Raw genomic sequence first — 13,260 nt, 5'->3', positions numbered from 1 at the left:
CCTGATTTGGGGTTTAACTTCAAACCTTGGTTTCTTCCTGAAGAAACACAGCTTTGTTTTGGGCAAGGATCCCACGGAATGGTGTTTTGTCCTTCACTGTGCATTATATCAGGAGGTACCTGACGTCGGTATGTCTTCTCGCTGGTGATGTTATCTTTGGCCACCTGCTTAAGGCGAGGTTCACCAGATTTGGTTTCTTCCCTTTAAAGTCACTGTTGTTCCTTTTGTCAGGTATCTTTTTGCAAAATGATTTGCAACTATATGAATATCCCATTTCTCATCATACTTTCACCTTATTTTAGCATTCATATCTGCTAAAAACAGACAAAATACTTAGCATGGTGTCTGCTATATTAAATGCTAATTTTATTCTCTTAACACAGGTAAACACACTAGTCCTAATTATTTCAATATAATACAAATGTGGGCATCATAACATTGCTCCAGAAACATAATATCTAATTGTGATATGATTCTATTAGAGAAGTAATTTGCCTGCATTAGTATTAGTGACAGCATATATCAAATCATTTCCAGCTATTTATGAGGAATCAAAGAGGAGCTATTTTTAATCTAGTAAGGAACTGTTGGTGTTTTAAGAACTGTTGCTATCCTAGACACCTTTATGTACATGGTATTATATTAGCCATCATTGACCCAATGTTTATGAAAGTCTAGGTGTCATTTGATGCTTGATCCTTATAATAACCTTTATTTTTTTTTATTTTTCTGACCAAACTGCAAAACTACTCTTTCTTCTCAAATCTATCTACAACTGTACACAAGAAGTAACACTGACCCAATGCACCCCTAGTCGTCCCTATTACAATGCTCACACATTATACACAAAAAGTGACAATGACCACACGCACACTCAGTGTTCCCTCTTACAACACACGTTACATACAACCTGTAACACTCACCAAACTGCATACTATCTCCCCACTCAGAACACGACAACACTGCACACAACATGTGGACTGACCACACTGTAAAGCGAGTCTTCCGTCCCAGAGCTCCAGCGCTGCATGCTGCATGTAACGAGGACCACAGTGCAGTCTGCAGTGTGGTCCTCACAGTAACCTTTACAGAAGCGCCTTGACTTTACAGATGAGCAAACTGTGGTTCAGCTGTGAGTGAAATGAAATCGCACTGCATCTAAGTCCCGGAGCTGGGATGTAATTTCAAGTTTCTCTGACTTCAAAACATATGAGCTCATTCAAAAATGGAAAGAACCATTTCAGATTTAAAAATAATTCTTCGTGTAGTTCCATTAAAAGAAGATTTTAAATGTATCTCTTACAGTTAGTAAAGGAGCAAGTCTTCTGTAATCTATTTTTAGCACTACTAGGTGACTGTGTTTTATTTGGACCTTATTCAGTTTCAAGAAAGTTAGTCAATTGTTATGTGCATTCTGGGAGAATATACCAATCCCAATTAAGAAATTAAATTTATTCAGAGTTATCTATTAAAAAGTTATCTAATAAATAATGGTTATTTAGTCATTGTTATTTATTAGAGATATAAATCTTACTGGAAATAAGATCTCTTATTCAGGTACTTCAAATGAAAGCCAGTATCCGTAGCAACAGCCATCCAAGTAAAACAAAATGTAATTTTTCTGAAGTTTTGCAAGTCTTCCCAAAGTTACTACCTGGCATAATTAAATAGACTGAAAGTGCTTTGAGTCAAGATTTATTTGACCTACTTTCTGAAATAAATAACACAAATCTTACTTCGCTACTATTACTACTACTACTATCTCACTTATTAGAAAGCTTTATGATACACAAAAACTAATTTGAATGATTAAAAATGGAATGTGAAAATATGTGTATAGAAATCAATGGCTAATCCATGAATGTTTGAATAAATGAATACGCCTATATTTTTCGGATCCTTTGCTCTCATGGACTCATGACATCAGCAGCCATTAAGTTTGGTTTCCTGTCCGTGGGCTGCGTTCAGAGGATTATGCCTTATGAAGATGACGGAAAGACATGGGAGGACCAGAACCATGTAGCTCTATTACTGTAAATAAGAAGCTGTCTGGAAACAAAGAGCAATTTTCATTAATGACATGAAAGTATGGTTTTGATAATTATAAACGTGCCAACTCCAGATTCTTAGTTCTTACTCAGTGGTTTCTGTCTTCAAGGTTTTATAGGCTCTAACTAATTAATTGATCTTTGTGAGGCAGCTGAGAAATAGGCAAACAATTGAAACTGGAGCAGTGTATATGAAAGATTAAAATTCTTGTGTTATTAAAAAGGAATTAGAAGAGATAAGAAGTAGTCAGAAAACAAATAGCAATCGGCATGAGGAACATTTGTAGAAGAGGCAGAAGAGGTGTGGACACACTTAGAAACCGAGGAGGATGACCCTGATTGAGTCTGGTGGTCTGCTCCCAACAGTAACCTCCCCTGCCTGACATCTGGGCCTTTCCAAAATGTCCCCAAAACATTCACGAAGATACTTGGTCAATGTCAAAAAGGTCCAATGTCTAAAAGGACCAAATGGTCCTGGCCAACCCATTCACCTAACCGAGGTAAGAAGGATTATTATTGTCATTACAGCCACAACAGATGATTGGACAATAAAACATGATAGTATTTTTTATGAGTTAATCCTGTATATCAAAAGTATAAATAAACATTATGGGCTGTTTGAACCTAGGGCCATTTTCTAAGCTTAGACATTTTGGGCAGGACCAAATATCGAGGAACTCTTGGCATGGACCAAATATCTCCATGGGCCTTTTGGACAGGACTGATGTCTGCTAATTATAATTTTATGACGCTTGTTGTGGGGAGAGGATGATGTGGTTTTAAAGGTCACAGTCATATGTTGGCTGTACCTGCGATACATTTTAACCAGACCACCTGGAATCTTTGAATCTACTTCATCAAACTCTTCAAAGGATGTTTCATAAATGTATTCTTCCACACACGAAGAAGTGATACTTTAAAGAAAGCTTGCCTCCTCCTGGCCAGTTTGGGTCAGTGGTTGGAGCATCGGCCCATGGACCAAAGAGTCCTGGATTCGGTTGCCACTAAGGGCACATACCTCGGTTGTAGTTTGTCTGCTGCCCCAGTTGGGGTCTTACAGGAGGCAACCAATGATGTGTCTCTCACATCGATGTTTCTCTCTCTTTCTCTGTTTCTCTCTCTCTCTCTCCCACTCTGTCTGAACATAAATATAAAAATATCCTCAGGTGAGGATTAAAAAATAATAATAATAAAGAAAGCTTGCCTCAAAATTATCATATCTCTTCTTTTAAATAATTAACTCGTCTCCACAGAGTGTAAGGAAGTAGTAAATTCAGTTGATTTTATGTATCGCTCATGCTCTTGAAAATTTCACTTCTGAGCTTTTATTTGGTATTTTCCCCAGTCTGTTAATTAATTTATTGTGTCTTCACATGACAATTTTCTTGAACCCTTTTCCCTTTTACTTAAGGGATGAGATCCAAGAGAGGATAATAGTCAAGGTATAATAATTGCACCATAGTCTCAATATTATGTTTCTTTTTGTTTACAATGGCTTTTTGTAACAATGTCTAGGATTCTGTTAGCCTTCCTGGTTGCCCCGTTGGGGTCTTTTTTATTTTTATTATGTAGTTACGGGAACTCTTAACTACTTAGTGACACAGCGAGTCTTCTCACACCTAAACAAAATAACTCTTCTTCCTCTGTCACCATCTCAGTGGTGTCACTGTGAACCTCTCATCACTGAGCTACTAACCTGTCCTTAATTATAGGCTGCCCTCCCTCACTCCAACCCTATGTCCAATTAATCACGGCATCCTTCCAGTTTTACTTTCTCTACATAGTTTGACCCATCCTTCCTGTTCCCTTACCTTTGGGTCTCATCTAACTAACTTCTGTAGTTCCTTTTATTTTATTTTTTTCTTTATTGATTTTAGAGAGAGAGGAAGGGAGAAGGAGAGAGAGATAGAAACATTGATGAGAGAGAACATCGATCGGCCGCCTCCTGCATGCCCCCCACTGGGGATTTGGCCACAACCTGGGCATGTGCCCTGACCGGGAATGAAACCGGGGATCTGCTGGTGCATAGGTCGACGCTCACCACTGAGTCCCACCATTTGGGCTTCCGTAGTTCCTTTTAAAGTGTTAGTGTCAGTGCTGTCTCTCTGAGTTAGCTGTCCTCTCCCGGTCCTTACTCTGCCCCTGCCTGTTCTTACCGTTTATCCTTCTGTGATCCAGTCCTGTACCACTTTGTGAACTCCTTGAAGGAAGGAACTGGGTGGGACTTATTTGCTCTTTTTTCTTTAGTCCCTGATTTACTGCCTGGTATATATAAGGTGGTGAATCATTGATTGTTGACTGCCTGAATGAATGAGTAAAACTTATAGTTCCCTCAAAACCTGTGTTATATACCATACTGAAACAGAATAATCTCGTTATCCAAAGGTAATTATGTTGAATGCATAATCATTTAACTTCAAAGCAGTTCCTGCAATTCTAGTGTTTATTTTATGTTTTAGTATTTTTGGGTTTTGTGTATGTATGTGTGTGTTTCAAAGAGGGATAATAATACTTTTCAAAAATTTGTCTTTAAGTGTGACTTTTTTTTTCTTTCTTTCTTTCTTTATTTTATTTTTTTGTTACAGATATTAATCCTTTTTTACCCCATTGGCAACCCCCTCCCCATCCCACCCCCGCCCCGTCCCTGGCTTAGTTGTCCATGTCCGTTGGTTATGTATACGTGCATGTAAGTTCTGTGGTCTATCGCTTCCCACCCCACCCCCTACCTCCTCTTCTGAGGGATGTCAGTCTGTGCCCTACTTCTATGTTTCTGGGTCTACCGTATTCCTCAGACTGTTATGTTCATTATATTCTGTATATAAGTGAGATCATGTGGTATTTGTCTTTTTCTGCTTGGCTTCTTTCACTGAGGATAATACTTTCCAGGTCCTTCCATGTCGTCTCAAAGGATAAGAGATCTTTCTTTCTTACTGCTGCATAGTACTCCATTGCGTATGTGTACCACTACTTTTTTATCCATTCATCTACTGATGGACACTTGGGCTGTTTCCAGATCTTAGCTATTGTAAATAGTGCATCTATGAAGATGGGGGTACATATATTCTTCCTGATTGGTGTTTCAGGCTTCTTAGGGTATATTCCTAGAAGCAGGATAACTGGGTCAAATGGAAGTTCAATTTTTAATTTTTTGAGGTAACACCATATTGTTTTCCATAGTGGCTGCACCAGTCTGCATTCCCACCAGCAGTGTGTTAGAGTCCCCTTTTCTCCACACCCTCACCAACACTTGTTATTTGATGATTTGTTGTTGGCAGCCATTCTGACAGGTGTGAGGTGATACCTCATTGTTGTTTTAATTTGCATCTCTCTGATGATTAGTGATGTTGAGCACAGAGAGAGAAACTGAAAAAACAATCCCACTTACCATCGTGGCAAAAAACATTAAGATACCTAGGAATAAACTTAACCAAAGAAGTAAAGGACCTATTTGCAGAAAACTACAGGACATTGAAAAAAGAAATAGAGGAAGATATAAAAAAGTGGAAGCACATACCCTGTTCATGGATTGGAAGAATTAACATCATTAAAATGTCCATACTACCCAAAGCAATCTATAGATTCAATGCAATCCCCATCAAAATACCAACGACATATTTCACAGAACTAGAACAAATACTTCAAAAGTTCATATGGAACCAAAAAAGACCCCGAATAGCCACTGCAATCTTGAAAAAGAAGGACAAAGTAGGTGGGATCACAATAGCAGATATCAGGTTATACTACAAAGCAACTGTAATCAAAACAGCCTGGTACTGGCACAAGAACAGGCAGATAGACCAGTGGAACAGAACAGGGAACCCAGAAATGGACCCAAGGCAATATGCTCAATTAATATTTGACAAAGGTGGCAAGAGCATACAGTGGAGTAAAGACAGCCTCTTTAATAAATGGTGTTGAGAAAATTGGACAGCTACATGCAAAAAAATGAAACTAGACCATCAACTTACACCATACACAAAAATAAACTCGAAATGGATAAAAGACTTAAATGTGACCTGTGAATCCATAAAAATTCTAGAAGAAAATGTAGGTAACAAAATTTCGAACATCACACGGAGCAGAATTTTCACTGATACATCACCTAAGGCAACAGAAACAAAGGAAAAAATGAACACATGGGACTACATCAAACTAAAAAGCTTCTGCACAGCAAAAGAAACAATCATCAAAATGGAAAGGCAACCCACTGTATGGGAGAACATCATTGCCAATGATGTATCAGATAAGGGGTTAATTTCCAATATATGTAGAGTGCTCATACAACTCAACAAAAGGAAGACAAAGAACCCAATTAAAAAATGGGCAGAGGAGCTGAATAGACACCTCTCCAAACAGGACATACAAATGGCCAAGAGACATAAGTGTGACTTTTTAAATCACTTTGTTTTAAATATCAAAATAATGAGGTGCATTGCCTTTGTTGTCAATCAAACGAGATTCAAATTCTAGCTTCCCACTTGGGCCATACTTAGCTACTCCATTGCTGAGTTAGTTTTACTCTGAAGCAGTTATGATATGGCTGTCTTGCTGTTGTTTTATGTGTCCGTGTATATGTGGAGAGTGCTAGGTGAGGTATAGTAGGAAGACATAACTTGAGCCAAGAAGTCAAGGTACAACTCTCTGAGGATGTGACACTGAGCTGTCCCTGTCGATGCTTTACTCACATCTCTCTGCCTCCTGATTTCACCTAAAACTGTAGGGGCCAGTTTCTAACATACTAGCAACTTTCTAGCTCAAGTGCTATGGCTGAGGATACAAACAAGGGTTGTCTGGGGAAAGAAGGGAACTAGCCACCCCCAGGATCAACCGTCAATCAATAGAGCATGGGAGATGATGGATAATGTTCCATCCTGACCTTCAATGAAATGATTTGGAGGTATGTTTTTCCTACTGTTTCTCAGTCTCCAAGGGGAGACCTGGTCATAGAGGTGACACACCCAATAGTGTCAATAGTGTACCTATTATTGGTTCCTCTTATCTTACGTTTCCCACTTTCTTTTGCAAATGCTTCCTAAAGTCACCTTTCAAAAAACTATCTGCCCCTAAGTCCTTATGTCAGGGTTGGTATTTGAGGTAACCCAAACTAAGTCAAAGCTTAAAGAGTATGGAAGCCATGACTGACCACGGTTGAGAGATTATAACAGTCAGAAGAGACATCATGTAAAAATACCAGAGCTGAGGGTTAAGGGTGGCAGTATCAAGGAACTAAAAGATGTTCTAGATGGCTATCTGGAACAGAGACCATGAAGAGAACATTGTGAGGTAGCAGGGACCAATTGGTTGTGGGCTTTACAACCATTTGCACTATTTTGGCATCATTACAGGGACAGTGAGTTTGTAGATTGAAAGATCTGAAGTAGAGGAGGGATATGCTCGATATTATTGAGAATGAATTAAAGCCAAGACACCTACGAGGAAGTTGCTGTTATACTAGTCACTGACACTTGGGGAAGAGTGTCAGTAGTACCCGGAGAGAAATGGGTAAATTTCACAACTATTGAGAAGTTAAGATCTTTCTAAATTGTCATGGTTATTTCTTATCAGTGTGAAGCAGCCATGGTTCTAACTAAGGTAAATTGATCATTTAAACGGGAGCATTTTAGTCTTTGATGTTGCTATTCAAATTTTTTTTGAGAACTTATTTGCTTTCTAAAAAAAAGTCTTCTTTAATTTTTTTAGAGAGAGAGGAATGGAGAGGGAGAGATTGAAACATCAATGATAGAGAACATCGATTGTCCACCTCCTGCATGCCCCCCACTGGGGATTTGACCCACAACCTGGGCACGTGCCCTGACTGGGAATCGAACTGGTGACCTCCTTGGTTCATGGGTCAATATTCAACCACTGAGCCACACCTATGGGGCTAAAAAAGGTCTTTAGCTTATGTATTTGTATATTGCAATCTTATTCTAAAGGTACTGAAATATTTGTGGTGGTTGAGAAACTCATGTCATATTTCTCTGGTTCATCCTTGGTGGTAAGTGATAGACATGATTATTGATTATATGGTTAAATCAAACTCCTGTTGTGGAAGTGAGATTCCCAAGGGTTGTAAATTTGACCAATTTGCTCGCAAACATGGAAATAAATTAGAATGATAGAAAACAATATACTGTAGCAACTGCTTTTATAAAATTATTTCTGACATGTCTTTGAGATACAGGATTTTGCTATTGAAACTTTTATTTTAGTGTTATTAGTAACCACTCATTTCAGTTACTGCAGTGGAAATGGATTTTATTGTTCCTGTTAGTCAGCAAAAAGTAAAAATGATGATACACTCATTCTGAAGATGCAGCTTTCTTTAAATAGGAAAGAAAACCTAATTGAAAGTCACTGTAAATTTTGAATGATTAATTTCATGCCAAATAAGTTATTAGAAATCTCTGATGGATATAAAAAAAAGCAATCATTTGCAAAATTAAAAGGAGCTAAATTCAATCTAGATATACTTCTCTATTTTTTTTAATGTGTACATTGGGAGAGATAAAATGGAAAATGCTGAATTTTAACCAATAGCCTTTACTATAGATAGTTTATAATGCTATTAGGCTCTAAACCAACTAATTAATTTCTCTCTGGATTATTTTATTTCAGTGGATAATTTTTGTTACAATTCACTATTTTTCTGTTTTTTTGTTTTTGTTTTTGTAATAATACATCTGCTTCATATTATTTCCAGCATACAAAAAATCTAGGGTTTTTTAGTTTCTTTGTTTTGCTTTGTTCTCTTGTATTTTGTTCTTGTTATACATTTATTATATATGATATATTATGTGTACTTATATATAAAATATGTTATATAAATAAAATATATAGTAATAAACTTTATATATACATATACATGTGTAAATATATATGTAAAACTCAAGCTTCAGGACCTTTTTCAGAAAACAGAGGGCCAAAATTTCTAAACTTTCTTTCTAAATCTCCCCAAATGTCCTCTATACAAGGGAAAAGTAGCTCTCCAGTAGCCCAGTAACCAGCATTTTCTATTCTTCGACTATGATTTATCTAAAATTTAAAAATGTCTACAGGTCTAGATCTATAGGTGCAAGATAACTTGTTCCACGAAACTGCAGTTCATTGTGAGATGAACAGGAAACAAACTAGATAACATAATTGTGTTAAAGAAAATCTTGTGATTTCATTCAATATAACTTGACAGATAACGTGAACTCTTCTGGAGAAGACTAATCAATCTAAAAAGGACCCCAAAATAAATTGCTCGCCATGATGACTGACCTGACTTGCCCTGGACATGTAAAAGGCAGTGGTGATGTTGGAGAGAATAGCTTGATATAGAGTTGAAACTTCCAGATGCCCTTCATAAGCAAAGAACAGCCCAATAGACTGTAACAGCCCAACTTTATTCTTTTCACACACTTCAAACATGTAATTACCAGGAAAAAAAATCCTTTAGTCCACTGCAGTAATAGCGGTGTAAAGTAGAAGCATCAATTGTTTAAGAGAAAGGCTCTTCATGTTGCATTTACTATTATGTACATTATTGATTTTCTTTTCTGGTGTTGTTCCTTGCAGAGAGTGAATCTGTCTTTCGATTTTCCATTTTATGGCCATTTTCTACGTGAAATCACTGTGGCAACTGGGGGTAAGTGGTTTTCTACCCATTCGCCCTAAATAATCTACAGTTTTACTACAGTTATTATTTTTAATTCGCTCCATATTTCTAGATGGACATTTATTGGGAAAACCATTTTCTATCACAAAGTCATGGGTATAAATAAAACCTAGGAAAGACTAGGATAGCTATTACAAAAACTTTGCAGCAGGAAAATAAAATGTAGTTATAATAATATTCACCTTTGATTCACCACCTCTGCTTTTCCCCTGAGTTTTCACTTGTTTGTGGTAGTGTGGTAGGCCTGCATGAATGGGACCGAGGGAGGAAGAAATGGTGCTTAAGGAAACTGCTGAGGTGTTTTCATTGTTTAATGTATATAGTTGATAGATACGTATACAAACACACAACAACATGTATATTAGCTTTAATTATTTGTTCTTTTCCTTTAAGGTCACCTATGTTGACTGAGTCAGTTGAGAGGTTTTGTTTGTTTATTTGTTATCCTCACTCGAGGATACATTTTCATTGATTTTAGAAAGAAAGAAACATTGATCGGTTGCCTCTCCTATTGGGGATCGAGCCCACAACCTTGGTACATGCCCTAACCAGGAAGTCAACCTGAAACCTTTTGGTGTATAGGACAATACTTCAACCAACCGAACCACCTGCGACTGACGACACATTTGAGAGTTGTATGTATAAACACTGAAATTCAGTTTAAATACTTTTAGTTTTATTTTCTTCACAAACTTTGGAGATTAGCTTAGAGACCAGCAATACCCTAGAAAGGCAATTGTCAGTCTTCATAGTACATCACAGGAGTCCGAAGTATTTTAATCTTTGAGTGCTACTGGCAGAGACCAGCAGAATGCCAAAGACTGTCGCTGTGGCCCTAACCGGCAGGGGCAGAGCGGTGGAAGAATGAGAGAAGAACATGACAGTGGAGGAGTAAAGAAGCAGAGAGTCCTTGCCTAAAGCCCCACAGCAGAGTTCTTTCCGTCACAGGTTTTATTATCGCTCTTCTGGGTGGTATGGGAGCCATGTGGATTACTCTTCCCATATTTTAATGCAACACTTGGGAGATATGTAGGATTCTGGAAAAGATGTGCAATCAGAAATATCAACGACCAAATAAAAGTTTTGAGCACCTACTCTGAGCAATGGTAAATAAAGCTGCTCTGCCTTAGGAATGTATAACCCAGTGGCCTAGTAGACGAGGTGAAGCTGACTATTGGGAGTCCCTTCGAAAATACACGCGATGAAATATAGGTTTCCAGGGATGATAAAGCTCAAATTTCTGTGAGAATTCTTTAAGGCTTTATAGAAAAATTATTGTTTAAGCTCTGTGTTGAAGGCGGTCACAATTGCTGTGGTTGTGTAGGAAAAGAATGGATTCCAGGGAGGAATGTCTTGAGTAAGCATTTAGAAGAGGAAGTGGGAGGGGTATATTTGTGATAAATAATTTAGTGCGAGTGAAACTGGGTGTGTGTTTACAAAAAGTGTGACATATTAAGATGAAAAAAGTAGATTGAAACACTTTTACATAATGTCTCAAGGGCCAGTTTGAGTCGTTAATCCTTATTAGATAAGTAGTAAACTTGAGATAAATCTAGACATTTGTGTAATGACTTAGAGCAGCAATTTTCAACATTTTTCATCTCATGGCACACACTAATTACTAAAATTCTGCAGCAACCAAAAAATATGTATTTTGATGACCTGACCAAAAAAAAAAAAGTATAATTTTGATTCATACCAGACGGCTATTGCCATGTTGGCTGTTGTCAGTCTTTTATTTGACAATCTAAGGGAACAGAGGTCAGTGCCCCTGACTGAATAGTTAAGAACTGCATGTTTTAAAAATTCTTGCAGCACACCAGTGTGTCACAGTATACTGGTTGAAATCACTGCCTTAAAGTATAAAAAAATACCGGAGTTAGTACATGTAATTGAAAGAACTTTGCAATAGTTTGTGTGACAAATATTGAGGGTTTTGGTAATTCTGTGGCTTAAAACCAATGGAGAGAAATGATGCTATGAACAAAAATTACAAACTCAAGCAGAAGAGTTGGTTTTAGGGAAAAATTCAAGGCTTACTTCCAAAACTACTAAATTTAATGAGGAAAGAAGGACAACATAAAAGTAAAATTTGTACAAAGACTGTCTTTTTGACATGCATTTCTGTGCTAGTATAGTGCCATGCATTTAATAGACATTTAATTAATGTGTTGAAAGATTGAAGGAAAAAGAGAAAGATAAAATTAAAAGATTGCCCCTATAAACCATGAATTACATCATGTTATCTCACATCTTTGAAGTATGATTAAATATTATTTTATAATATGGACATTACTTATGTTTTCTGACATTTGGGTTTCTAGTGGTTCACTGAGTTTTAAAGTGAATGATTAATCACATTTGTTCATAATGTATACACACAGTGATAAAAATATGAACAGCTTTGCATTTTCAATTTCTCAAACTGTTTTATTTTTCAAACTCATATTGGTGATTCAGCTAATATGAAGTAAGATTTCCCTTAGCTGAGCTGGTAGAAAAGAAACCCAAACAGATGGCTATATCACCTTTATTGCTCTAAGTCCCATTTTCCTTTGAAAAGATTCTCAAAATAAGTGAAATTTCTGATGTCTTGAATAATCTCTATTTTTGTTGAAGAAAATACTAATGTAAAGAAACTTTTCTTTTCTCTACTTAAAATGTGGTAGCATGGAACTTGCATATAAATTCATACCCTCGCCCTGGCCGGTTTGGCTCAGCGGTTGGAGCGTCGGCCTGAGGTCCTGAGAGACCCGGGTTTGGTTCCCGCTAAGGGCGCGTACCTCGGTTGCAGTTTGTCCCCGGCCCTGGTCGGTCGTGCGGGTGGCAGCCACTCGATGTGTCCCTTTCACATCAATGTTTCTCTCTCTGTTCCTCTCTCTCCCTTCCACTCTACCTAAAAAAATAATAAATAAATAATAATAATAATAATAAATTCATACCCTCTTTAGAGAGGCATAATGAAGATACTTTAGACACTGAGCCGGGTTTCTTCAGAATCTCTTATAAATGTTTTCCGCTAAATAAATGGCTTGTTTGCACTTTCATTGATTATTCATTCAATCAGTATTGACTGAGCACCTACTATGTGAAAGGCATAATACATGATACTTCAATGTGTGCAGAGAAGAATAAACTATGGTTTCCATTCAGGAGCTTAGAATCGAAGAAGAGAAGAGGCACATGACAAAGCAATAAGAGAAGGTTGACTTTTAGTGCTGGAGCAGAAGGCTGCTTATTCTTTCTGAGCCAGTAAAGAGCTAACATCAGACATTGGCCTTAATGGAATTTTAGTAGGCAAGGAGGCAGGTAGAGGAGAGGTGAATAGAGAAGGGACATTTCAGACAAGGGGATGCTGAGCTGTGTGACAGCACTGAGCTCAGAATGAGCACATTTGAAGTTCCATCAAGTAAATCTGTTTATTTTTCATGGAAAATTGGCATAAGAGTTTATTGATGGGAAGTTGGGAAGAGCCATTTGAAGTACTTTGAAGATTAGAAATTTGGGTAATATATAGCATTTCTTTGAGAAAGAACAGATCTGGCCTGC

General features: G+C 37.4%; 1 protein-coding gene across 2 annotated transcripts in view; it reads left to right on the top strand.

Moving 5' to 3' along the window:
* The window catches only part of PLXDC2 (plexin domain containing 2), a 418,222-nt gene that overhangs the window by 230,382 nt on the left and 174,580 nt on the right, over window positions 1-13,260 (top strand). For both annotated transcript variants that reach the window (XM_036242142.1, XM_036242135.1), the window contains exon 4: window positions 9,612-9,681. In XM_036242142.1, the coding sequence (XP_036098035.1) occupies window positions 9,612-9,681 (70 nt within the window). The remainder of the gene's footprint in view (window positions 1-9,611; window positions 9,682-13,260) is intronic.

This window comes from Molossus molossus, unplaced genomic scaffold (assembly GCF_014108415.1).
Source record: "Molossus molossus isolate mMolMol1 unplaced genomic scaffold, mMolMol1.p scaffold_m16_p_1, whole genome shotgun sequence".
NCBI classification, from domain to species: Eukaryota; Metazoa; Chordata; class Mammalia; order Chiroptera; family Molossidae; genus Molossus; species Molossus molossus.
Note: the sequence above shows the minus strand (reverse complement) of the source record. Positions and strands in the feature narration are given on the sequence as shown.